Source organism: Phocoena phocoena, chromosome 3 (genome assembly GCF_963924675.1).
Source record: "Phocoena phocoena chromosome 3, mPhoPho1.1, whole genome shotgun sequence".
NCBI classification, from domain to species: Eukaryota; Metazoa; Chordata; class Mammalia; order Artiodactyla; family Phocoenidae; genus Phocoena; species Phocoena phocoena.
The window spans coordinates 44619461-44643704 of record NC_089221.1 but is presented as its reverse complement, the minus strand read 5'-3'; the positions used below and the strand labels follow the sequence as shown (position 1 = coordinate 44643704).

The 24244-nt window shown below is 36.3% G+C and overlaps 1 protein-coding gene across 1 annotated transcript in view; it reads right to left on the bottom strand.

Moving 5' to 3' along the window:
• GPBP1 (GC-rich promoter binding protein 1) overlaps positions 1–24244 on the bottom strand; it is a 70994-nt gene that overhangs the window by 2970 nt on the left and 43780 nt on the right. The window contains exons 4-12 of the mRNA XM_065874290.1: positions 22401–22524; positions 22041–22264; positions 20235–20301; positions 19108–19167; positions 11375–11559; positions 10623–10763; positions 8931–9098; positions 8273–8460; positions 3989–4091 (exon numbers count right to left, since the gene is read on the bottom strand). Coding sequence (XP_065730362.1) covers positions 3989–4091; positions 8273–8460; positions 8931–9098; positions 10623–10763; positions 11375–11559; positions 19108–19167; positions 20235–20301; positions 22041–22264; positions 22401–22524 — 1260 coding nt within the window. The remainder of the gene's footprint in view (positions 1–3988; positions 4092–8272; positions 8461–8930; positions 9099–10622; positions 10764–11374; positions 11560–19107; positions 19168–20234; positions 20302–22040; positions 22265–22400; positions 22525–24244) is intronic.

Genomic DNA, 24244 nt, shown 5'->3' with positions numbered 1-24244 from the left:
CTTTAGTTTTTTAAAAAATGGACATTATACTTACAGGCCATTGCTCTCCAACCCACAGTATGCACAAATTTTTTACATCAGTTAATTATTTTATTATCAATAGGGTTTTATCTACCTGCCCCAGTCATAACAGGGTTTTAAAGCCAATTATCTTGGTCAGGCAATATTATGTTTTCCTTGACTACTACCTTATGGTAATGATATTAAGTGGTTTTTCTTGATGCCTTTCTTCAGATTCAAAACAAATCCTTCAAAGAGATACACAAAATGGCAAACCCACACAATGGACTACTACTCACCAAACATGGGTGAGTTTCAAAAGCATGAAAGCAACCAGATCCAGGACTATAACAATATATGGTTCAATTAGTAAAACACTGTGTAACTTGGGAGATTGGGATTGACATATACACACTACTATATATAAAATAGATAACTAATAATGACCTACTGTATAGCACAGGGAACTCTTCTCAATATTCTGTAATGACCTATATGGGAAGAGAATCTAAAAAAGAGTGGATATATGTGTATGTATAGCTGATTCACTTTGCTGTACAGCAGAAACTAACACAACATTGTAAATCAACTATACTCAAATAAAAATTAATGTAAAAAAAAAAGGTATCCAGGAAAAAAAAATTGTGGAAAGGCAAAACTATAGGGACAGAAAGCAAATAATCAGTGTCTGCCAGGGGCTGGAGCTGGGAGTGAAAGAACTAAATGCAAACAGGGACAATGTGGAACTTTTGGGGATCACAGTCATACAGCTATATACATTTGTCAAAACTCACCCAACTGTACACCTAACGTGAATTTCTTGTTTGTAAACTGGACAATATAATAAACATAACAAAAAAATCCTTCAGAAGTATTACCCATCATCAGCTTGTGAAAAATAACATGGTTCACTAACTTCTGAATAAAAAATTTACATTAACTGGGAAGGAAGAAATATGAAAGTGGAAAAGAAGTAAAATTATCTGTCTACAGACAACATGATCTTATATGTAAAAAATCTAAAAATTCTATTTAAAAACCTGTGAGAACTAACACACGTAGCAAAGTTGCAGGACATAAAACCAACACATAAAAATCAGCTGCATTTCTGTAACAATGAACAATCCAAAAAGTAAATTAAGAAAACAATTCTTAAAAAAAGAAAACAATTTTATTTATAATAGCATTAAAAAGAAAAAATACTTATCCTTAATTATAAGGAATGAACTTAACCAAGGAGGTAAAAGACTTCTACACTGACAACTACAAAACACTGCTGAAAGAAATTTAAAATACATTAACAAACATCCCATACTCACGGATTAGAAGACTTAGCATTGTTAAGATGCAAATATTACCACAATCTACAGATTCAATGTAATCCCTATCAAATCTCACGGGTATTTTTTTGCGGACACAGAAAAACCCATCCTAAAACTCTTCTAAAAGCTCAAGGGATTCCAGAATAGCCAAAACACTCTTTTGAAAAGAAGAGCAAAGTTGGAAGTTTCATACTTGCTGATTTCAAAACATATTACAGAACTTCCCTGGTGGCACAGTGGTTAAGAATCCGCCTGCCAATGCAGGGGACACAGGTTCGAGCCCTGGTCTGGGAAGATCCCACATGCCGCAAAGCAACTAAGCCCGTGCACCACAGCTACTGAGCCTGCGCTCTAGAGCCTGCAAGCCACAACTGCTGAACCCACGCACCACAACTACTGAAGCCAGCACACCTGGAGCCCGTGCTCCACAACAAAAGAAGCCACTGCAGTGAGAAGCCAGCGCACCCCACCAAAGAGTAGCCCCCTCTAGCCACAACTAGAGAAAGCCCACACGCAGTAACAAGACCCAATGCAGGCAAAAATAAATAATTTATTTAAAAAAAAAGAAAGAAAAAGGTCCTGGCTTTCCCAGGGTCCTGAATTTAGCTGAACTCAACACTAAACATAGCCTCCTCCATCCTTTAAAACAAAAAACAAACCCAAAAAAACCATATTACAGAGCTGCAGCAATCCAAACAATGTGGCACTGGCATAAAAACAGAACTGAAGGGACTTCCCTGGTGGCACAGTGGTTGAGAATCTGCCTGCCAATGCAGGGGACACGGGTTCGAGCCCTGGTCAGGAAAGATCCCACATGCCATGGAGCAACTAAACTTGTGCACCGCAACTACTGAGCCTGCGCTCTAGAGCCAGTGAGCCACAACTACTGAGCCCATGTGCTGCAACTACTGAAGTCCGCACGCCTAGAACCCATGCTCCACAAGAGAAGCCACCACAATGAGAAGCCCGTGCACCGCAACAAAGAGTAACCCCGCTCACTGAAACTAGAGAAAGCCCATGTGGAGCAACGAAGACCCAACACAGCCAAAATTAAAAATAAATAAATAAATTTATAGGAAAAAACCCCCCCCCACAAAAACAGAACTGAAGACCAATGAATAGCAAGCCCAGAAACAAACCCCTCCATATACAAATAATTTTTAACAAGGGTGCCAAGACCATTCAATACAGAAAGCACAGTCTTTTTCAACAAATGGTGTTGGGAGAAAAATATGAGAAATGAGAGGGAAGAGAGCACCACTGGTGGGGATGTAAAATGGTGTGGCTACTACAGAAAAACAGTAGGACAGCTTTTCAAAAAGTTAATAATAGATAACCATATGATGCAGCAATTCTACTTCTGGGTAAATACCTGAAAGAATTAAAAACAGGGACTCTACAGATATTGATAGAGTCTACAGCTATCTATAGACTATCTATCTATCTATAGATATAAATGCTGCTGTGAACATGGGTGTATAGGTATCTATCTATAGATCGATAGATACAGATAGATACAGATACCTATACACCCATGTTCACAGCAGCATTTATATGGTGGATACAATCCAACTGTCCATCAATGAATGAATAGATAAACAAAATGTGGTACATACACATATAATGGATTATAATGGTACATACACATATAATGGATTATAATGGATTATTGTGTCTTAAAAAAAGGATATTCTGATTGACCCATGCTACAACATGGATGAATCTCAAAGACATTCTGCTAAGTGAAATAAGCCAGTCACAAAAGGACAAATACGGCATGATTCCACTTATATGAGGAACCCAGACAAATTCAGAGACAGAAGTGGTGATTCCCAGGGTTGGGGGAGCAGAGAATGAAGTTATGGTTTAATGGGTACAGAGTTTCAGTTTTACAAAATGAAAAGAGCTCTGGAGGTGAGTGGTGGTAATGGCTGCATAAAAATGTCAATGTACCTAATGCCACAAAACTGTACATTTAAAAATGGTTGAAATCGTAAATTTTACATTATGCGTATTTTGCCACAAATTTTTAATTAGGACGATGAAGTCTATTTTATTATGAAGTAAATGTAACTAATTTCCTCAAAGATTTCATTCAAAACATTTAAGAAGTGTTTTGAAGATTATAATATAAATTATAATACCTCCGTATAGAAAATCACTTCTGCATGACCAGAACTATTTTAAAAAACCATAATGGATTTGAAAAAGAAAAATCTCAACTCCCTGACACTCTACTGTACATTTTCTAAGGAATACTCTTTCAAAACGGCAACTATTAAGACATTAAAAAAAAGATGTTCTAGAATATAAAATATTCCTGTGCGAAGAAAAGGATAAAAAAATGAAGCTACATTTGGCAAAGCTACTGCTGTTTTCTACTTCTTATCCCCAAGTCATTTTTTAAATACCTGAAAAGTGACAAATCAGACATATTCTTTACACTAATTCCTAAGCACTGCAGATCCATGGATTTAAAGAAGTCAGCATTGCAGACCTATTTAAAAGAAAGGCAAATCTGACCTACAGTGTGATGTTTAACAAATTCCTAAATAAAACTATAAAACCTTCTTTCTCCCCACCCCCCAAAAATGCTTAGTTATATGTTGTTCTGGTTAAGGAAGGGCAATTTTTAAAGTGAACTTATATGATTCAGCTCTTCTTACCTGTTCACTAATAACCTGGAATTCTCTCATTTCATCCTCAGTTAAGGGAGCACATGTTTCATCATTTTCACTGTCTTCTTGCCAGCCCATCTCCTTTAACAATCTGGAAAGGGGGGAAAGAATAAATTTAATTTAGAACTTAACCCAAGTAAGATAATTCCTTTTACACTGTGAGCAAGAAAACATGATCCATTTTATTGGGTTAGCCAAAAGGTTTGTTCGGTTTTTTTTCTGTAAGATGGCTCTAGTAGCGCTAGTAGCGCTTAGTTGTCTTTAACTTCTTTTGAAACAATTTTGTTAGACTGTATTGTAACAGCTGTCATATTCAACATGCATTTTAAAAAAAGCTTACCAAAATTGGTGAATTTTTGTGTAGCCATTTTAACAGTGAAGATGGAACAAAGAACATGTTTGGCATATTATGCTGTATTATTTCATGAAAGATAAAAACGCAACTGAAAAGCACAAAAAGATTTGTGCAATGTATGGAGAAGGTGCTGTGACTGATCAAACGTGTCAAAAGAGGTTTGCGAAGTGTCGTGCTGGAGATTTCTCGCTGGACGATGCTCCATGGTGAGGTAGACCAGTTGAAGTCAATAGCGATCAAATCGACACACTGAGAACAATCAACGTTATACCATGCGGGACACAGCCAACATACTCAAAATATCTAAATCAAGCGCTGGAAATCATTTGCACCAGCGTGGTTATGTTACTCGCTTTGATGTTTGGGTTCCACGTAAGTTAAGCAAAAGAAAAAAAACCCTCTTGACCATATTTCCGCATGCAATTCTCTACTTAATAATTAACAACGAAAACATTCCGTTTTTAAAACAAATTGTGACGGGCGATGAAAAGTAGATACCGTACAGCAATGTGTAATGGAAGAGATCGGACAAGCAAAATGAACCACCACCAACCACACCAAACGCCAGTCTTCATCCAAAGAAGGTGATGTGTATTTGGTGGGATCGGAAGGGCGTCCTCTATTATGAGCTCCTTCCGAAAAACCAAACGATTAATTCCAACAAGTACTGCTCCCAATTAGACCAACTGAAAACGGCACTCGACAAAAAGCATCCAGAATTAGTCAACAGAAAATGCATAATCTTCCATCAGGATAACGTAAGACCACGTGTTTCTTTGCTGACCAGGCAAAAACTGTTACAGCTTGGCTGGGAGTTCTGATTCATCAGCCATATTCACCAGACATTGCAGCTTCAGATTTCCATTTATTTTGGTCTTTACAAAATTCTTTAATGGAAAAAACTTCAACTCCCTGGAAGACTATAAAAAGCACCTGGAACAGTTCTTCGCTCAAAAGATTAAAAGTTTTGCGAAGATGGACTTCCCTGGTGGCGCAGTGGTTAAGAATCCGCCTGCTAATGCAGGGGACACGGGTTCGAGCCCTGGTCCGGGGAGATCCCACATGCCGCGGAGCAACTAAGCCGGTGCACCACAACTACTGAGCCCACGCGCCACAACTACTGAAGCCCGTGCACCTAGAGCCCGTGCTCCGCAACAAGAGAAGCCACCGCACCGCAATGAAGAGTAGCCCCCACTCGCCGCAACTAGAGAAAAGCCCGCATGCAGCAACAAAGACCCAATGCAGGCAAAAATTAATTAATTTTAAAAAAGAACAGATAAACAACAAGGTCCTACTGTATAGCACAGGGAGCTATATTCAGTATCCTGTAACAAACTGTAATGAAAAAGAATCTGCATCAGTTTGCTGTACACCAAAAACTAACACATTGTAAATCAACTATACTTCAGTTAAAAAAAAAAAGATTAACAGGGAATCAACCACTTTCTCTAGTTGGGCAAACAAGAATACTGTAGCCATGACTGCTGCGTTTGACTTAGAGCCTTTAAAGCTTCTGTTTCTTATATGGCCACATATCTTGTACTAGTCTGATTATACTGTTTTTTTTTTTTTAAACATCTTTATTGGAGTATAATTGCTTTACATTGTTGTGTTAGCTTCTGCTGTATAACAAAGTGAAACAGCTGTACGTATACATATATCTCCAAACCCCTCCCTCTTGCATCTCCCTCCCACCCTCCCTATCCCACCCCTCTAGGTGGTCACAAAGCACGGAGCTGGTCTCCCTGTGCTATGCGGTTGCTTCCCACTAGCTATCTATTTCACATTTGGTAGTGTATATATGTCAGTGCCACTCTCTCACTTCGTCCCAGCTTATCCTTCTCCCTCCCTGTGTCCTCAAATCAATCCTCTACGTCTTCGTCTTTATTCCTGTCCTGCCCCTATGTTCTTCAGAACCATATTTTTTTAAGATTCCATAATTACGTCCCTTAAACATACTCCTTTTTACACCTAACTCATCTTTCAAACTGAACCTGTCACATATTGGCTACTTTGTAGCCTTTACACATTTTCAAACAATCTCATGAAAGTGCTCACAGACTGGAAATAAAATGTAACACTATACCCATATTTTACAGACGAAGAACCAGGATCTCTTAAGTAAAAACAATTTGCCTACTTGACAGCAAACAAAGGAGCAGAATTCTGTTTTTTTGCCTCCTAAGTTAGTATACATTGCACCAAACTCTGCTGCCTCTGGACTAAAATGTAGTCACCATCACTGTTAATTACTATTTCTCACATTTCTTTTAATCATTTAATGCTTTGTCTTCACTGTAACCTAGATGGACTCCCTGTGGAATGGCACTTCCATTCTCAATGCCACCCAGTCCAGAGTCTACAGATCTAGACTGGTAAAAACAATCTCACACCTTTCACTAGATCCTTACTTTTACTTGTTTCACTTTTAAAAACTGAATCATAACTAAATAATAATGCAGATGGAACAAATTATTTCAAATTTTATGAAAAACAAGTATTCCTAACTGTCCATTCTCTCCTCTTTCCACTTCCCTCCAAGGGCTGTAACTGTTAACTGTTTCTAGAATAGCTTTCAAAACGAAAACTGTATTTCCCTATTCCCCACAATTAGGAATACACCACAACAGTGATCTGCACTTTGCCTTTTCATTAGCATTTCTTCCCATTCTCTTTCAAATTATTATCAAATCACCCTGATACCATTTTCACAATTACCACCCTCCACTAAATATTTTCAATGGCTTCCCACTTCCTAAAGAACAAACTCCTTAACCTTAACACCATGACCACAAATTCAAATTCCTTACATTAGAAAAAGCACAGGACTAGAAGTAGAAGACCTGGGTCACAAATCCTACTCTCCACAAACCAAGTATAAGACACAGGCTAATTTGTTCACTTCCCTGAGCTATTTCTTCATCTGAAGCATTGAAAGAGCTTGAATAGATCTCTAAGGCCCTGCCTTTTCAATTTATCTCTAATTCCATTAAGGACTCCACACTCCTGTCAAGATATTCTATTCACTAACCCTAAAACAAACTAGGTATGTGTTCAACTCTAAATATCCTTTCATGCCCCTTTTTATTCCAAAATGACTACCCAGTACCCTTGCCCGTACTGTCTCACCCTTTAAGATTTAATTTAGGTCCCAATTAAAACTCTGACTGGTACTCAAGCCATAATGCTATCTACCCCAAAACTCCCTTGAATTTCTCTGGCACTCATTTCTATTAATTCATTTGGTGCTTAGACAAGGTAACAACTACCGCTCTGATGTTGAAGCTATCCTCAATACCTTGACGACATACTGAAACTTGATAATAGTAGTAATATATGTGCCTATTTCATATTTTTTAACAAAAAAATTGTCATCCTTGAGAACTGTATCACTGATGCCTAAGTTGTTAAATCAAGCAATATGAGTATGTAACTTAAGAATCAAAGTTTACAGGGAGTTCACTGGTGGCCTAATGGTTAGGATTCAGGCTTTCACTACTGTGGCCCAGGTTCGATCCCTGGTTTGGGAACTGAGATCCCGCAATCAAAAAAAAAAAAAAAAAATTACAGAAAATTTGAAGCCATGGAAAAGAAATATCACTCAATTTTCAGAGAAACACATGCTATACCATGGATGAACCCTGATAAAGTATTACTGAAAGCAGACTGGTGGTTACCTAAGGACAGAGAGTAACAATGAGGAGTAACTGTAAATGAGCACAGGGTTTCTTTTTGGAGTGAAAGAAATGTTCTAAAATTAGACTGTGGTGACAGTTACACAAATACACCAAAAATTAGTGAATTGAGTAAAAAATTTATAGTATATAAATTATATCTCAATGAAGCTGTTAAAAAATAAATCAACTTTCTATAATAAAATCAAAACTCTGGGTAGAGACAAACGCAAAAATACTAACCTGTGTTCTGCTTCAAGTGAACTAGAAAGAACATCAGTTTGTGGGAAGGTTGAAGACCGAATGATCTGTTGGGAAATTACCGAGGCATTGCCATTCTCTTGTGGAATTTCATTTTCATCAAAGTTTCGGTTTATATCCCTTTCTTGGTGAGTACTATTGCTGTTATGCAAATTAAATGAGTCGTCATCCTGATTTTTGAAGGGTTAAAAAAAATGAGTTAGAGAATAGAACTGTTTAATAGAAAAAACTTAAATAGATCCTGGTTAGATTTTCATTGATAAAACAACTGTAATGATTATATACTCATTTAGGAGACAGTTTCATAAGATGTAAAACTAAGTTGTGAAGGGTACCAACAGCTTTCTGACTCTATGTATTCACATCTATTCAATAAAGACAAAAATAACAGGATAAATAAAGGTAGGTAAGATGGGGAAAACACAAACACGAACAGGAATTTTAAATTTCATTTTTGCACAGGAACTACAGAGTAAGAAAAATCTATTTTAGAAATGAATTCATTATTTATGCAAATAGCTAGCTAGCCTTGCTTTCAGAAATATGAAAATATTCAAAGGTCCTAAATAAATAATATTGGCCCACCTATTCCAATGACATGCTAATGTCAAACCAAGAATTACACTGCAAGTTCAATTACCTTTTCTGAGCCCGCATGGCTTTCATCTTCATGTTCCTCTTCTACTCTGTCCCTTTTCAATGCTTTCAAAAATTCACTCTTCTTATCAGTGCGCATACGTGTCAGTTTGGTTAGACGAGGCTGCTGATTAAGTTTGTCAACAGGTGAAGAGGAATTTGAGCGATTACACTACGAAAAAAAATCAAAAATGTTGATAAATGTAGACAGAGAACTAATATCAATATAAAGTTTACAACTACCATGACTTTCTATTTCACCTTCTTCCCAATACAAAATTGATTTTAAATTCTATTTTAAACTCTGTTTTCCACTCTGCCATTTTTATCTATCCCACTGAATGAGTAAACATAAAAATTTTATCCCCCAAACAATTAAGGTCTGATAATACCAAGAACTATGATTCTAAATTAGGACTTTAAATACTATTTTATAAAATGAATCCTGAAATTGCTTAAACATTTCTATAATTTAAAAAAAAAAGCAGTTTTTAAAATTGCGTTCCACAGAGTTCTAAGGTTCGTAACAGCTTCCCATACGACTATTATAATTCTTTACACACAGGTACACATTGAGTTTATCAGATAGGGTTTTACGAGGGAAAATTTTTGTGGAAGAGCAGGAGGGGACAGTAACAGAACATGTACTGGAGTCCATTTTGACAGTGGAGTACAAAAGAAAAGAGAATGTTAGAATTCTGTGTCACAGGTATTTTTTAAGCCATGGGAATAAACCAAAATGCTTAACTGTTGGCAATAACGTCTACAGAATTTAAACCACAACCGACCAGCTGAGAATGCTCGTCCTTCCATCAGGGCTCTAAAATTCTATGATTGAGAACTAGAATGTGAGCGGTTATAATGTTCCACTATAGTACCCAAACCAATCTCAGTTATAACAATACAGTCACAAGTGTCTTTTGACCCTAAACTGGGCAGGGAAGTCCCTGATCTAGAAGTTTCAGAAAGCTGGCCAAATGAGAAAGAAACACGTAAGCTACTTCAAGGTCAGTAAAATAATAATATGCACCTTTCCCTCTTCTTCCTCCTCTCTGCCCTCTCTTAGTGTCCATTGTCCCCAAAAGAAGATTATATAATAAAAATCCTTATTTTTAGTCAAGGTTCAATCAGACAGCATAGCGTAACTCTGCGGCAAAAGTCAAAATACCCGTTTTCATAATAATTCTCTTAAAAATTACTCTTTCTGGTTGATAAGTATATGGGTGTTTCACTGTATGATTTTCTCTACATTTTAGGATATTTGGAAATTTTGTTAGAAATTTAAAAAATTATCCCTACTTAAACTGCAAAAAAAGTTAGCAAATGGAGGGAAGTATCTGAATCAAGTTTTCTGAAAGAACTAAAATATCTCATTTTAATGCATTCATTTAATGCATCTATGCCTTTTGTTCACTGTTAATTAAATTACCATGATTAAGATACAGTTCCCTCCTTGGGAGTAATTTTTTTTTTTTTGCGGGATGCGGGCCTCTCACTGTTGTGGCCTCTCCCGTTGCGGAGCACAGGCTCCGGACGTGCAGGCCCAGAGGCCATGGCTCACGGGCCCAGGTGCTCCGCGGCATGTGGGATCTTCCCGGACCGGGGCACGAACCCGTGTCCCCTGCATCGGCAGGCGGACTCTCAATCACTGCGCCACCAGGGAAGCCCGACTCAGGAGTAATTTTAAATGCCATACCTCTTTCACTGAAGTTGTTGATGGACTAAAATTCTTGGCAGTTGATTTAAAAGTATTAAAGTTTCCGACACCATATGTAGACTCATGAGGGAAAGAAGTCCCAACTTTATTTTCTTTAGTTTGGCTTTTCCACTGTGTAGGCTAAAGAAAAACACACAAACGTTAATGTGTATCTAAAACAGAGTATATAGAAGAGAGAGAAAACAAACTGAACACATAAAAATGACTAAATGTGGCTCATAAAAACTATTATTTTTGTATTATACCTTAATCATTTCTACATGGTTCTCTTCCATCTTTTTTTACAAATAAAATCAAAACCTGGTATTCAGATAAAACATCTAACTACATTGCTGTTTTTTCAAAGTTTTATAAACCATAAGTTAGGTTTCTTTTGCCTAATACCAAGAAAACACAAGTGACCAAGTTTCAAAAACCTAAAACTGAACACAAAGGACAGAGCATTTTATACATTATTATTAAGCAAATATATCACAGATACATCTTGCAAAACAAGTATTTATAGATTTCATTTACTACTGACTACTAAAATAATAAAACATACATGGACAAACACACAAGCCACTTATAAGACAATTAAAATCAATGACACACAGTGGGCCAACAACGCTTTCCACTTAGAAATCAGCAGCCCGCCAATACCCCCACACTTCAACGTGAAATTTTTTTTGTCAAAGTAATTCAATTGATAATCAACTTAAAACTTGCATGTTTAACAACTTAGAACTTACTTTTGTAGGTGGAGCAGCAGGTTTAGGGACTAAGCCTTTATAAACACTTGGACCAGTCCCATTCTTAACTGGCTGTGACTGAAGATTTCCTACTACTGGGAATCCAGATAGCTGTAAGTCTTTTGTATTACCTTTCTTAATGACCAGCATCCTTTGAGTTCTAGATTTAGGATTCGGGGGATATTCTGCATAAATAAAGCACGAGCAATAGTTACACAGTTTAAATTTTAGCATAAAATTAAACCACCAAAAGAATCGTATATTCCAAACTTGATTATATTTAAAAGTAACAGCTGCTTCCTGACTAAAATAATTATGAATTATATTCCTGCTTGAGAAATAAAGCTAAAACAATCAAACAAATCATAGCAAGAATTGAGCAATGTCAAGTAACAAAGATGAATTCAGCTAGTTTCCTAGAATGGTTAACTATGACCCAGCCAAAATTAACTACTAGCATACTTTTCATTAATTTTTTTAAATTACAAATTTCATCCTAATGGCTCTTAAGACTTGAAATATAAAATATATTTTCCTCTTCTCCATTTTGAAAAGAGAATTTTCCTAATTCCTTCATTCTTTTTATCTCACTCATAAAGTTATTACTAATTAGAAAGAAACTACAGTCCCTCTATTTCTAAATTCCTACTTAAGTTATGACTAATGAAAAGGGGAATTGTTTTCATAATACCAATTCATTCAAGTATTTACTGGCCATCCAAACTACACAGAGGGCATTGTGCAAGTCGCAGGGGATCCAACTCAGTCCTGGCTTCTGAAGATAGTACTAGAAATAATATTTGCTAACTGAAAGTTTTTCTCAGTACACCCACAGTTGCTAAAATATGAAAACTTACTCCTAGAGTTTAATCAGTCAATGTGTAATCAAACAGATGTTACAGTGAGCATATTCACAATTATGGCAGAGACATATGTCTTTCTTCCCTTAGAAAAACTCTAAAAGCATCAGTTTCACAGTTGGAGAGTTTAGAAGAAAAGAATTAACTCAAAGAAAGAAATTGCAAAAAAACTAAATTAAAATTAGCTTAAGATACGACTCTGTGAGATGGTGAGTAGCACAGATATATATGATGATGCCCTGTGTCAAACAAACCAAACTTCCTATTGCATTATCTCAAAAACTAAACTAAACAAGGACTCCTAGGGACATGGAGGGACTCTCAAAGTCCAGCTGGAACTTTGAACTCTTCAAACTATCAACCTTATATGGTATGTCATTTACTGTAATGCTAAAGGATTAAAGAACAAGGACCTGGCAATTCCTTGGCAGTCCAGTGGTTAGGACTCAGCACTTACACTGCCAGGGCCCAAGTTCAATCCCTGGTCAGGGAACTAAGATACCGCAAGCCGTGTGGTACGGCCAAAAAAAACAAACCAACACAACAAGAACCTAAAGCAAACTGAGAAAAGATTCATCTTTCTGAAAGTTAAACACTGAATGTTTATCTACTAGGGCAAACATTCCAACTGCTCAGCTGCCTACAAAGGCCCAAGATATTAAGGCTAAGAAAGATATTCTCAGGCACATAAGGACACAAATTACATCACCAATATATAGTTTTTCTGAAAAACAAAATGAAGTCAAAATGAAAATGAAGAATAATGATCTCAAACAGAGGCCAATGAAGAACGCTAGAAATAGTGCTAAACAGTTTAAGTTACAATTACTTCTGCTAAACAGATGGTTACAGCCTAACTAAAATTCTTGAAATTAGCAATTCTTTAAATTAAAATATAAGATAAAATCTTAACAGTCTGGTACTCAAAATCTAAATTAAATGAAGCTCAGGAATCTGAAGAATGATTGACTGATGCTGGGAAATGCAAAAGGTAGTAAGAGCCTGCAAGGTCTGATCTCAGAGGAATTCAAGTATTAAAGCAGGGGGTGTTTCTTTCAGTACAGCACAATTAAGTAAGTTCAAACATGACTGATGAAGACTTCTATTCCAATATTACGAACTAAGCACACAAGTTTATCTTCTTTCTCTTCTAGATCCTTATGTTAGAATTACTAATAAGGGAGGAAAACAAATACAACAGTAAAGAAGAGGAGAAGGGGACTTCCCTGGTGGTGCAGTGCTTAAGAAGCCACCTGCCAATGCAGGGGACACAGGTTCGATCCCTGTTCCGGGAAGATCCCACATGCCTCGGAGCAACTAAGCTCATGTGCTGCAACTACTGAAGCCCACACGCCTAGAGCCCATGCTCTGCAACAAGAGAAGCCACCACAATGAGAAGCCCGTGCACCGCAACGAAGACTAGCCCCCGCTCGCCGCAACTAGAGAAAGCCCGTGCACAGCAATGAAGACCCAACGCAACCAAAAATAAATAAATAAATTTACTTAAAAAAGAAGAAAGAACAGGAGAAGGTTCATCAGCAATGGATGACCTCAACACATATTTCCAGAGAGTGAAGTAAAGGAAAAAACTTCAGCTTAGAGTGTGTGCACAAAGGAACCCAACAGCTGAGGAGGGGATTCATCTGCCCTGTAGAATCCTAGATTGTAGAACTGGGACTTGAAGTGCCATATAAGGCAAAAGAGAGAAATGAAATCTTTTCAGACAAAAATCAATCTCAATCACCAAGAAAAGATCTTTACTAAAGTAAATCCTAAACAACGTATTGATACTTTAGGCAGAAGTAAAATGATCCCACACTGAAGGCAGAAGGTACAAGAAGAAAAAAAATATTTTTATACGTAAATCATCATTGATCAAAACTAGAAGACAGAAGAAAATAGATAAGCAAGCAGGCATTGTTTAAGCCTCAATATAAATTCCTGACTACAAAGTTCACCTTTCCTAAAACAGGTTTTCTAGACACCTAAGAGCAAGAAATATTCTGACAGTTTCCTCAAAGAGGTCTTCAGTGCAAAGAATGAGAGAATATCCTATAAAGAAGAAGGGTGAAGCTGAAGAAATCAGTCATAGAAGAGAGGTAGTAAAGTAAAAGATGATAAAGGTACCTAAAAGATGGTGACAGGGATTGGGAGGAAAGAGAAGCAGGCATAGTGCTGATGTACTTACGAAGTATTCACAGTCAAATAGTACAGAGGTTAAGACCATGTGTTTTTGTGCCAGATTTACAGAATTTTAATATTTGCTCTAACCTCACTAGTTAATCTCTCATGTGTAAAATGAAAAACAGTTCCTGTCTCAGAGTTGCAGTAAAATGTTTTCTTTAAACCAAATACTAGAAAAAATGTCAAGAAGTCATATACAATCTCCACTATAATAGGTTTCCAATTGTATTTCAAATTAAAGGTGTCCTTTTTCAAGAATTTTAAACCTAAAATTGAAACCTAAAATCCACGAGAGTATGGAAGATGAGAAAAATTATAAAAGAAATAAACACCTTTAATAAAGTCTAACCTATATCCTATATAACTATGCTGAACATACTACATAAACCTGCCTGTTTAAGAACAAGAAAAGTGTTCTTAGTCTAATGGGCCAGAATGGCGGCCACCAGCAGTGGTGTTCACGCGGTAGAGTGTTCCCAAGTGTGTGTGCCACCAGTGTGTCTATGTCCCCAGGGTAAGCTGCAGCCTCTCCAGAGAGACTCTCCAAGACCAGCAGCTGCTGGTTATTGAAGTGCTGGTATCATGAGACAGACTGACCAAAATCGAGGACTTGGACTCCAGAGACCCTGCTTTTGATCAGGAGACACCCTGAGAGCCTGCATTAATAAGAATGTGTTAAATATTAATAAAAGAGCAAACAAGCCAAGAAGAACGAATGGGGGCAGAGGGAGGAAGGGAGGAAGGAGGGGAGGGAGGGAAAGTTAGTTCTTGATGGTAATTATCACATATAAGTAATGGAAAACGTGATAGCAGCACTAGTAACTTAAATTTGCCTCATTTATATTACTTATAAACTGGCTCATCTATTCATAGATTATCTCTACAAATTCTCCTCACACAAACCTTCTGAGTTAAAGTGTTGAATCTGTTGGATTCAAACAGTATCCAATGACGACTCCTACACTTTCTCCATTTACTTTATCAACTGGTAAACTACATGAAAAAGACCCAAATTGTTCATTTTTTTAAAGAGAAAATTTATGTACTGATGAAAGACTTTAACACTTATAAACAAGAATTAGAAAGTAAGTGACTTTGGTGACTTCCTTCTATAAATCATATGTGCTTATTATCAAGCTCATATAAACAGTTACTCTTATTCAAATTGCCTTCAAAATATCTAAAGGCAAATGTTTTGGATTTTCATATCATTATTTCCCTCTATCCTCACAGACAACTGTGATCTGATAATAACTGACTTTAAATATCCTTTTATTATCTTGTTATTTCATGCTCTCCCAGTATCTTTGAATGTTATAATTAGTTTTGTTCCTTTAAATCCAAAGCCAGTGGTGGAGGGGAAAGGCTCAAGCCTTTGAAGAAAGATTAGAATTAAAATACTGCCATGTATAATATTGATACAAAGTAAGCTGGGCAGACATAAGTCAGAGCTGACATCTCAATTCCTCATGTTCTTTTCTGTCTTTAACTATACTCTCCATATAGTTGCCTTATACATACATATATACATTCTGATTCAATCAGTTTTTACTTCTGTTTTTCAATCTATCACTTAGGACACTCTTTTTTGCCTTTTATTAAATGTACCAGAATCTCCCTCACATATTGGATTTCAACATAATTAACTAACATGTATTAAACACCTGTGACATGACCAAGGATATGACACAGTAGACAATTTAATATTAACAGTGCTTTTTCCATTAGTGTTAGTTCAGTGATCCTCCTCATTTCACAGACAAGAAAATTCACTCAGAGATTAAGTAGTCTTCTCAAAGTCTAAATAATTAATAAGTAAAAGACCTAACATTAGGGTCCAGACCTATCTGATTCCAAAACCAATGCAGTTAACCACTATATTATACTACTGGAGAAAATGGAAATTAAAGTATTGCTAGGTCAGATACTTCAAAATGGATACTATCTCCAACTAAAATACTAATAACAAGTCTGTACTGAATGGTCAAAATTAAGAGGTTTTTAAGTGTTTACTACTAAGTCAGGGGTCCGCCCTTTCCCTCACCATCACAGTGATGTCAGTTAATAATTTAATTTGCTCATCTTGACATAAGAGGCAACTTTAATGTGTGAATAAAAGCATACAGCCAAGGGAAGGATAAACAGTATTTTAATTAAGTTTTCACACTAATTTGAAGAGGAAACTTAACCACATAAGCTACAATAACATACAAATATCAAAAGCAAACAATCAGTACCACAGCAATTAAATCCAGTTGAACACTAATTTTAAAACAGAAAAATATTTTAAGATTTTTATACAGATTGATGTTGTTTGAATTTTGCTGGTTTTGAATTTTTAATTTAATGTACAAATCTTTTGTTTTATAGTAATATGAGAGTTTTAATCAAGTGAGTTTCACTAACATAATTTATGTCAAAGCAGGAGTATGCTATTCTTTCCTTTAACAAGTTCCCCATGTTACTCGTATGAAAAAAGAGTGGGCTTAAGTAAATATATTTCTAAAACGAAAACTTAAATGATGAATGCTATGTGTAACTCTGACCAAATAAAATTTACTTGTGTCAAGTTGTCTAATCAAACTATTAATTTTTCCTTCTCAACTTTGAACATGTGTTGCATTACCTTTTTCTTCTTGTTATAATGTTAACAATTGTTTTCATATAAGAAAGACATTGAAGGAAAGTGTAGTCATATCAATATATAAACAATCTACTAACAGAATGCTTTCATACAAAGAAATTTGATAAAGATGACTCCCTTCTCTTAATCCTTTTACAAGGTCACTTTAAAAACTTCACATGTTTTCATGACCTAAACGCATTTAGTGCAATCATGTCACTCAACCTGTATGCTAGTGGTTAATACCATTAGAATTCTCTAGAAAACAGCTCACCTTTAAGAACTGGTCACCAGGGACTTCCCTGGTAGCACAGTGGTTAAGAATCCGCCTGCCAATGCAGGGGACACGAGTTTGATCCCTGGTCAGGGAAGATCCCACATGCCACGGAGCAACTAAGCCCGTGCACCACAACTACTGAGCCTGCGCTTTAGACCCCACGAGCCACAACTACTGAGCCTGTGCACCACAACTACTGGAGCCAGTGCTCCTAGAGCCCATACAAGAGAAGCCACCGCAATGAGAAGCCCACTCACCACAATGAAGAATAGCTCCCGCTTGACGCAACTAGAGAAAACTAGTGTGCAGCAACAAAGACCCAACACAGCCAAAAAAATAAAAGAGCTGGTCACCAATTTGCTTTGATTTAGAACTTTGATTTAGAAGGCTAAAAAAATGAATACAGTTCTTAAGATGAGCCTTGATGCTCTTAAGTACTGTATCAAATATGAGAAAAACTCAGGAATAAATTCATTAAATTCTCAAGGAATAAACACAAATATATACGCTGAGCTGAAACAAGACTATGCTTAAGTTAATTACTAGTGACTGAAGTTTTTCATTATTTAGTATCTTAAGCACAAAATGTTAGGCTCTGCTAGTGGTATGCTCCTGACATATTACACCAACACAAATAGCCAGCAGGACTTCTAAAAACACACAAATCAATTTGATAGTCACTAATGTCTCAAATTGCATACAGACACACAAACACATCGTTTTCTCTCTCTCTTTCTCACTACCCAAATCAGTCACCCAGGTAAATTATTTTAAAATTCTCACAGGCACACTGAAGTGCCTTAAATTTTTGTTTAGTTTTAAATTATTAGGTATATGAGATAAATTAATTAGTAAATATTAATCTTATGCATCAAGCAACAGTGATCCTGGTTAAGATCAAAACACTACAGAAGTTACAGATATAAACTGTAGGGTGTTTCCAATAAAGCTAATTAAGATCTAAATAGAATTAAACTTATATTTAACCATAGTTTAAATAGCTTGACTACTTTCACTCAAAGTATTTTTTATTTGGGATATTATGTTTAGACTCTTGCAATTTTTGATCTACAAAAGGACAGTTTCAGGGACAAACTGGTGGTGGTTGCTTTTTAATACATATTACATTTCCGTTATTAAATTTTGACTTACCTGGAAGGAAGTAGCACTAGAAAAGTTCTACTGAAGTCCTTCCTAAAATTCTCTCATGTCTTCCTCAGGAACATAGCTATTTTAAATGTTGCAATGGGGAAAACAATATTTGGGAACCCAGGGGGTAAAGTAAGAAAGGAATAGTGAAGTGTGATACAATGGAAGTTTCATTGTATTCCTATGGGAAGTACTGGGAATTTAACAATCAAGCCACAATTAACCATTTTCTTTTTTCTAATGCAGACACACTTTTTAGTTTACCTAAGACACAGTAAAGAGTACATCCTCCTTTTAAACATCTTTTCAACTAGTGCCCAAAATCCTTTGACCAACCCTGAAACAGGAGAACCAAAATCTTTATATTAATACATTTTATTCTCAATATCTTCAAAGATGTATTTGCCTTTAAATCATTTCTAAAATTATTATATTAACCAAGGATCAGTACCAATAGTATCGATAGGTAGTTTTATATGACAAATGCTCACTAACATTCTTGATTTTTTATTTACTTTCATTTTAATCAAATCCAAATTATTCCTAATTTCTTAGAGATTTTATTTAACACCTTCCAGGTGGTTCTATATTCTTATGCAATCAGCTGTTCCCAGAAAAACTGAATAATAAGGAAACATACCTAAGAGAGGAGCTTGGGAGATTTTTTTGGTTGGGTATGTGTGTGTCTGGGCGTGTAGGCCTGGGGAGAGTGGCAGAAATACTAATTTGCAATACAGAAAAAACAATGCCATTCACATGGTTCTAACAAAAGTGTCTGACCACCCCCACCCCCACCCGCAAGAAGCCCTTAAATTGGGAGATCAAAAGAAACAAAATAATTCCCCCAGCGTATCACCCCCTAAATACAATAAAGAACAGCACAGGAAGTGGCAAAGTTTAAAATAATGCCTTTACTGTTAGGACTAGTATGCTGTCATAAGCCACAATCCTTTTGTTTTGTTAAGTTGTTGATTTTCAATAGAAAACACAAATGAACATGTGTACAAGTTCCAAAGTGGACACATCACCTCTGAATTTGGTATCAAATAATTAAATTTATTTTTCAGATATCAAATCTTATTTTAAGTTTTTTCCATTATTTTAAACTTCACTTGAATCTCTAAAAAGCTAACTAAGTTGTACTATATGTGCAGTTTAATCTTCTGTAAGATGTTATCAAATTAAACTCTCAGCAGTTTTAAAGAAAAGGGAGTTATTACCAGAAAAACTCATTAAGATCTGACAATCAAAAAGGCAAATAATTTCAAACAGACTAGTTCGGTAGGCAAAATTTATACAATTATTTTTTAATACTGTCTATGTATAACCATTTTCATAAGTAAAAAAAATTAATTTTTTATATCATACTATGATTGATTAAAAGTACTTATCTTTCCAGTTAAGTTTTCAACTTTGAAAAACTACAAATTAAGTTAAACTAAATTTTTTTGTTTCGTTAGATTATCAGGCTGCTCTCAAAATGACTTTAATTCATTACATTAACTTAGGACCATTTTTTTCAAAATGCATATTTGAGTGTACTTAATGGTACTAACATGTAAATCAACTATCCAAATCAAGATCTTCTCCTATCTGCAATATCTTGGTTTTTAAAAGGTAAGTGCTACCTTTTTTGTAGCTTAGCACATCAAAAACAGGTATTTAAAAGAGAAAGTTTAATTCTAGCTTATTTATTTTAAACAACACAAAAGTGAAACCTAAAAATAACATTTTATATCCCTCAAAGATAGTTCAAGAATTACTTACCCCATACACCTGCAGCTAAAGATTTATTCTGATTTGGTTCTCTCTCATACTCAGGATTTAAAGATGGCTGAAACAAAGTTGGAATAAAAAGAATACAATAAATGTTTAAACTGCTCACGTTTAAGAAAAAAATCCTTTTAAAAGTAATCTCAGGGACTTCCCTGGTGGTCAAGTGGCTAAGACTCCATGCTCCCAATGCAGGGGCCCAGGGTTCGATCCCTGGTCAGGGAACTAGATCCCACATGCTGCAACTAAAGATCCCGTGTGCCGCCACTAAGACACGGCGCAGCAAAATAAATAAATATTTTTAAACTAAAAAAATAAAGGTAATCTCAAAACTATACGGAAAAATCTGACATAATATAATGAACTCTTAACTACTAAACACTAATTATTCATAAATCTTACTTTCTGCTTATTCTGCTAACAATTAAAATGGTTACTATCTACACTCACTCCAAGTCGAAGAAAACAAAGGAAGCGTCTTTAAATATTCTCCTCATCCCCAACTACGTGAGGAAAAAGTATGAATTTTTTTTAAAAAAAGCAAATGTTAAGAGAATGTAGTCTTTGCATCAATATGAGAAATCATCCTTTCTTAGCATAAGGTCAAGAGCAGGGAAGAGGAAAATCAGACAATTAATTCCTCAACTCTTCTGTTAGGTTTGCATCACTGAATGTTTAGTTAAACATGCTCATTTTCAAAGCAAAGTACAAATTTATATTTCAAAAAGTGATGCTCAGGGTATTAAAAAGAAAACTGAGGTGAAATGCAATTGAGCTATTTGTAATGAGGTGCATAGACCTAGAGTCTGTCATACAGAGTGAAGTAAGTCAGAAAGAGAAAGACAAATACCGTATGCTAACACATATATATGGAATTTAAGAGAAAAAAAATGTCATGAAGAACCTAGGGGTAAGACAGGAATAAAGACACAGACCTACTGGAGAACTGACTTGAGGATATGGGGAGTGGGAAGGGTAAGCTGTGACAAAGCAAGAGAGAGGCATGGACATATATACACTACCAAATGTAAGGTAGACAGCTAGTGGGAAGCAGCCACATAGCACAGGGAGATCAGCTCGGTGCTTTGTGACCGCCTGGAGGGTGAGATAGGGAGGGTGGGAGGGAGGGAGACGCAAGAGGGAAGAGATATGGGAACATATGTATATGTATAACTGATTCACTTTGTTATAAAGCAGAAATTAACACACCATTGTAAAGCAATTATACCCCAATAAAGATGCTAAAAAAAAAAAAAAGAAAACTGAGGTGAGCCCTGAATGTGTACTCTAAAGCTAATCTTATTAGATGTTTACTCTCTAGAAAAGGGAAATTGTTTAAACTGCTATGAAGAATAAAATGACATAAATTTATCCAAAGTTTTAAAAAACCACACGGTGAGACACAGGAATATAAGTAGGAGGGAAGAAGGAAGAAGACTGGGGAAGGGGAGAGTTATGTACAAAAAGCCTCACAAAATGTAAGGATTAAAAATAATTGAGGGACTTCCCTAGCGGTCCAGTGATTAGGACTCCGAGCTCCCAATGCAGGGGGCCTGGGTTTGATCCCTGGTCAGGGAACTAGAGCCTGCATGCCGCAACTAAAGATCTCATGTGCTGCAACTTAGACCCAGTGCAGCCAAATAAATAAATAAATATTTTATAAATAAATAAGTAAATAATTGAACCTGTCAAGTGTGATCTCTGTAGAAAATGAGCTGTGCTGATAAAATCTAAGAGAGACTTGATGCTTACATAGCACTTACAGAAACCTCATTTGTATTAAAATTATAAGAAACTTACAAAATCCTCAGCCTCAAACTGTTTGCGTTCTCTCTTGTCTTCTTTCCTCCCCGTTTCACTGTCAGGTATGCTGTTTTCATGTAGGCCCTGGCTTTTTCCAGAATGAAAAATACTGCTACGAGAACGGGAACTTCCACCATGGTATCCCCCTCGATGATTTATGTTTTCTGTACCATTTCTTCCATGTGTACGCCATCCATTTTTTTCTTTCCTTCCAAAGTTACCTTTATTTAATAATCGTAAAGTATTATAAATTCAAAGAAGATGGTTATGCTTGAAGATTTAATCACAATCAAAACATTCTTATAAGAATGTGAAGAAAATTATTCTTAAACTCTACTGTTCCTTAGCAAATTTTACCTCCATTAGGACGTCCAATTCCAGAATCAAAGCCATCTGAAGAGTTGTGTCGTCGACGATTCACATCATAACGATTTTCTGTCCATGAAAAGTTTTCAGAATGCTTTTCAAAATTCAGTGACGACTGAAACAGATTATAAGCATACAGGTAAACATACATATACAACTTAACTATAACTTGAAAAACTAGTAATACTCTGGTTTAATTTATTTCCAAGAATTTTAAATGGTTAAGAAGAACATTTTATAGTTATTTTCAATGTGTTTGGTAACTGGTAACTTATGAGTTCCATTGTTCATCTATTTTTTTCTGCCTAACAGAAACAACAGCACCACTCTGAGCTCAACAACTATATTTATCCAAAAGGTAAAAGACCACTGTAAGGAAATCAAAGCAAATATAGTACCTTCTTTTATAACAAAATGTAATATTGTGTATCACACACTATTTGATTTAAATAGCTCAAGGTTTTCTTCAACATCAGAAAATTATGGCAAATGAAGCTAGTTCTATTTTAAGTTCTGTAGATTTATTTCCAAACTCCTCTTCTCCAAAGCAAATGTTTTAAGAAAAAGTTATCAAAGGAAGAATGCGTAAAAATGATTTTAAAGAATTAGAAATGTATAAAAACTCACAATGATTCATAAAGGTTGCTGTTTTTCCCCAATATTAATCCACTAATCTGATAAAATCACAATCAGAACTCCAGAACTTTTCTGTTTTAATGCCCTGACCATTCTTCTGGATTGTACTAGTATTAAAATTCTCTCCAGAACAAAGAGTAGGGTTCCTCAGTTACAATACAAACCCACTGCACATACCCATTTCATCCAACATGGCTGCTGTGGGACTTAACTGATGCAAGTTCCCCTACTGCCCCTGGCTTCATCCTCATGCTGCTTCTGTGCATGGAAGGTAAAGCCTTTGATTATCTGTCTTCTGCCAGCATCCATGAAACAACAGTAACAGGCTAGCTTGCTAAGCTTTTAAGTAGGGTAAAAACCCAAGCCCTTCACAGATCCTAACAGTTTTGGTGATGAGGATGTCACACTCTCAGAGTTAAAACCTTCTAGAAAAAGAAAAACAAGGGTATGGTCTCTTGGGCCAGACTGGGGCATAGGAGAAGATTCTCCAGGATCTGGCAGCAATTGCTCTCACCCAAGTGATGGGTGGAAGTAAGGGTTCCTCACTGTTTAGCAACCAAGTGGCAAGGGGCAGGACTGAAACAAGGTGTCCATACAGTGCTCTGATTGTTGCAAATCTCCTCTGAGTAGAAGGAAGGGATGTATTGTCATGAGATGGGCAAGGGATGTATTGTCACTGAAAGGCAATATGGCTGTGGCAGCAAGTCAAGAGGTCTCCAAAGCGGAACAGCAATGAATATAGAGAGTTTTGGAAAGACTAAAAACATTAGAAGTAAGTTTTTTAAGGCTGAACTGCTGCTACTACTGGAAACAAAGAAAAGGCAGAGCAGAAGTATTCTGTGCTCTTCGTACTCCCTGATCCCTTCCTTCCCCACATCAAACTCGGCTGCTTTAACAAGAAAGTCAACTGTGCAAGAACTTAAGGAAAGAAAGAGACAAACTCTTTTAGTTCTGTTGCACACAGGTACCCAAGACACCATCCTAACCACTCCCATGGAGGGGAGACGGTACTAAGCATAAGAGTGGCTGAAAGTTTTCAGTATGGGGCAAGCCATGGCAGTATGGCACATGGGGGCATGAAAGGTCCCAGCCTGAGTGTTTGCTGGGGCCAGGAGGTATACAAGAGAGAAGGCAACACCAATCCTGGCTTCAGAAGCCAGAATAGCAAAAGCCTCCAAGCCACCCATGCAATTTCCCAA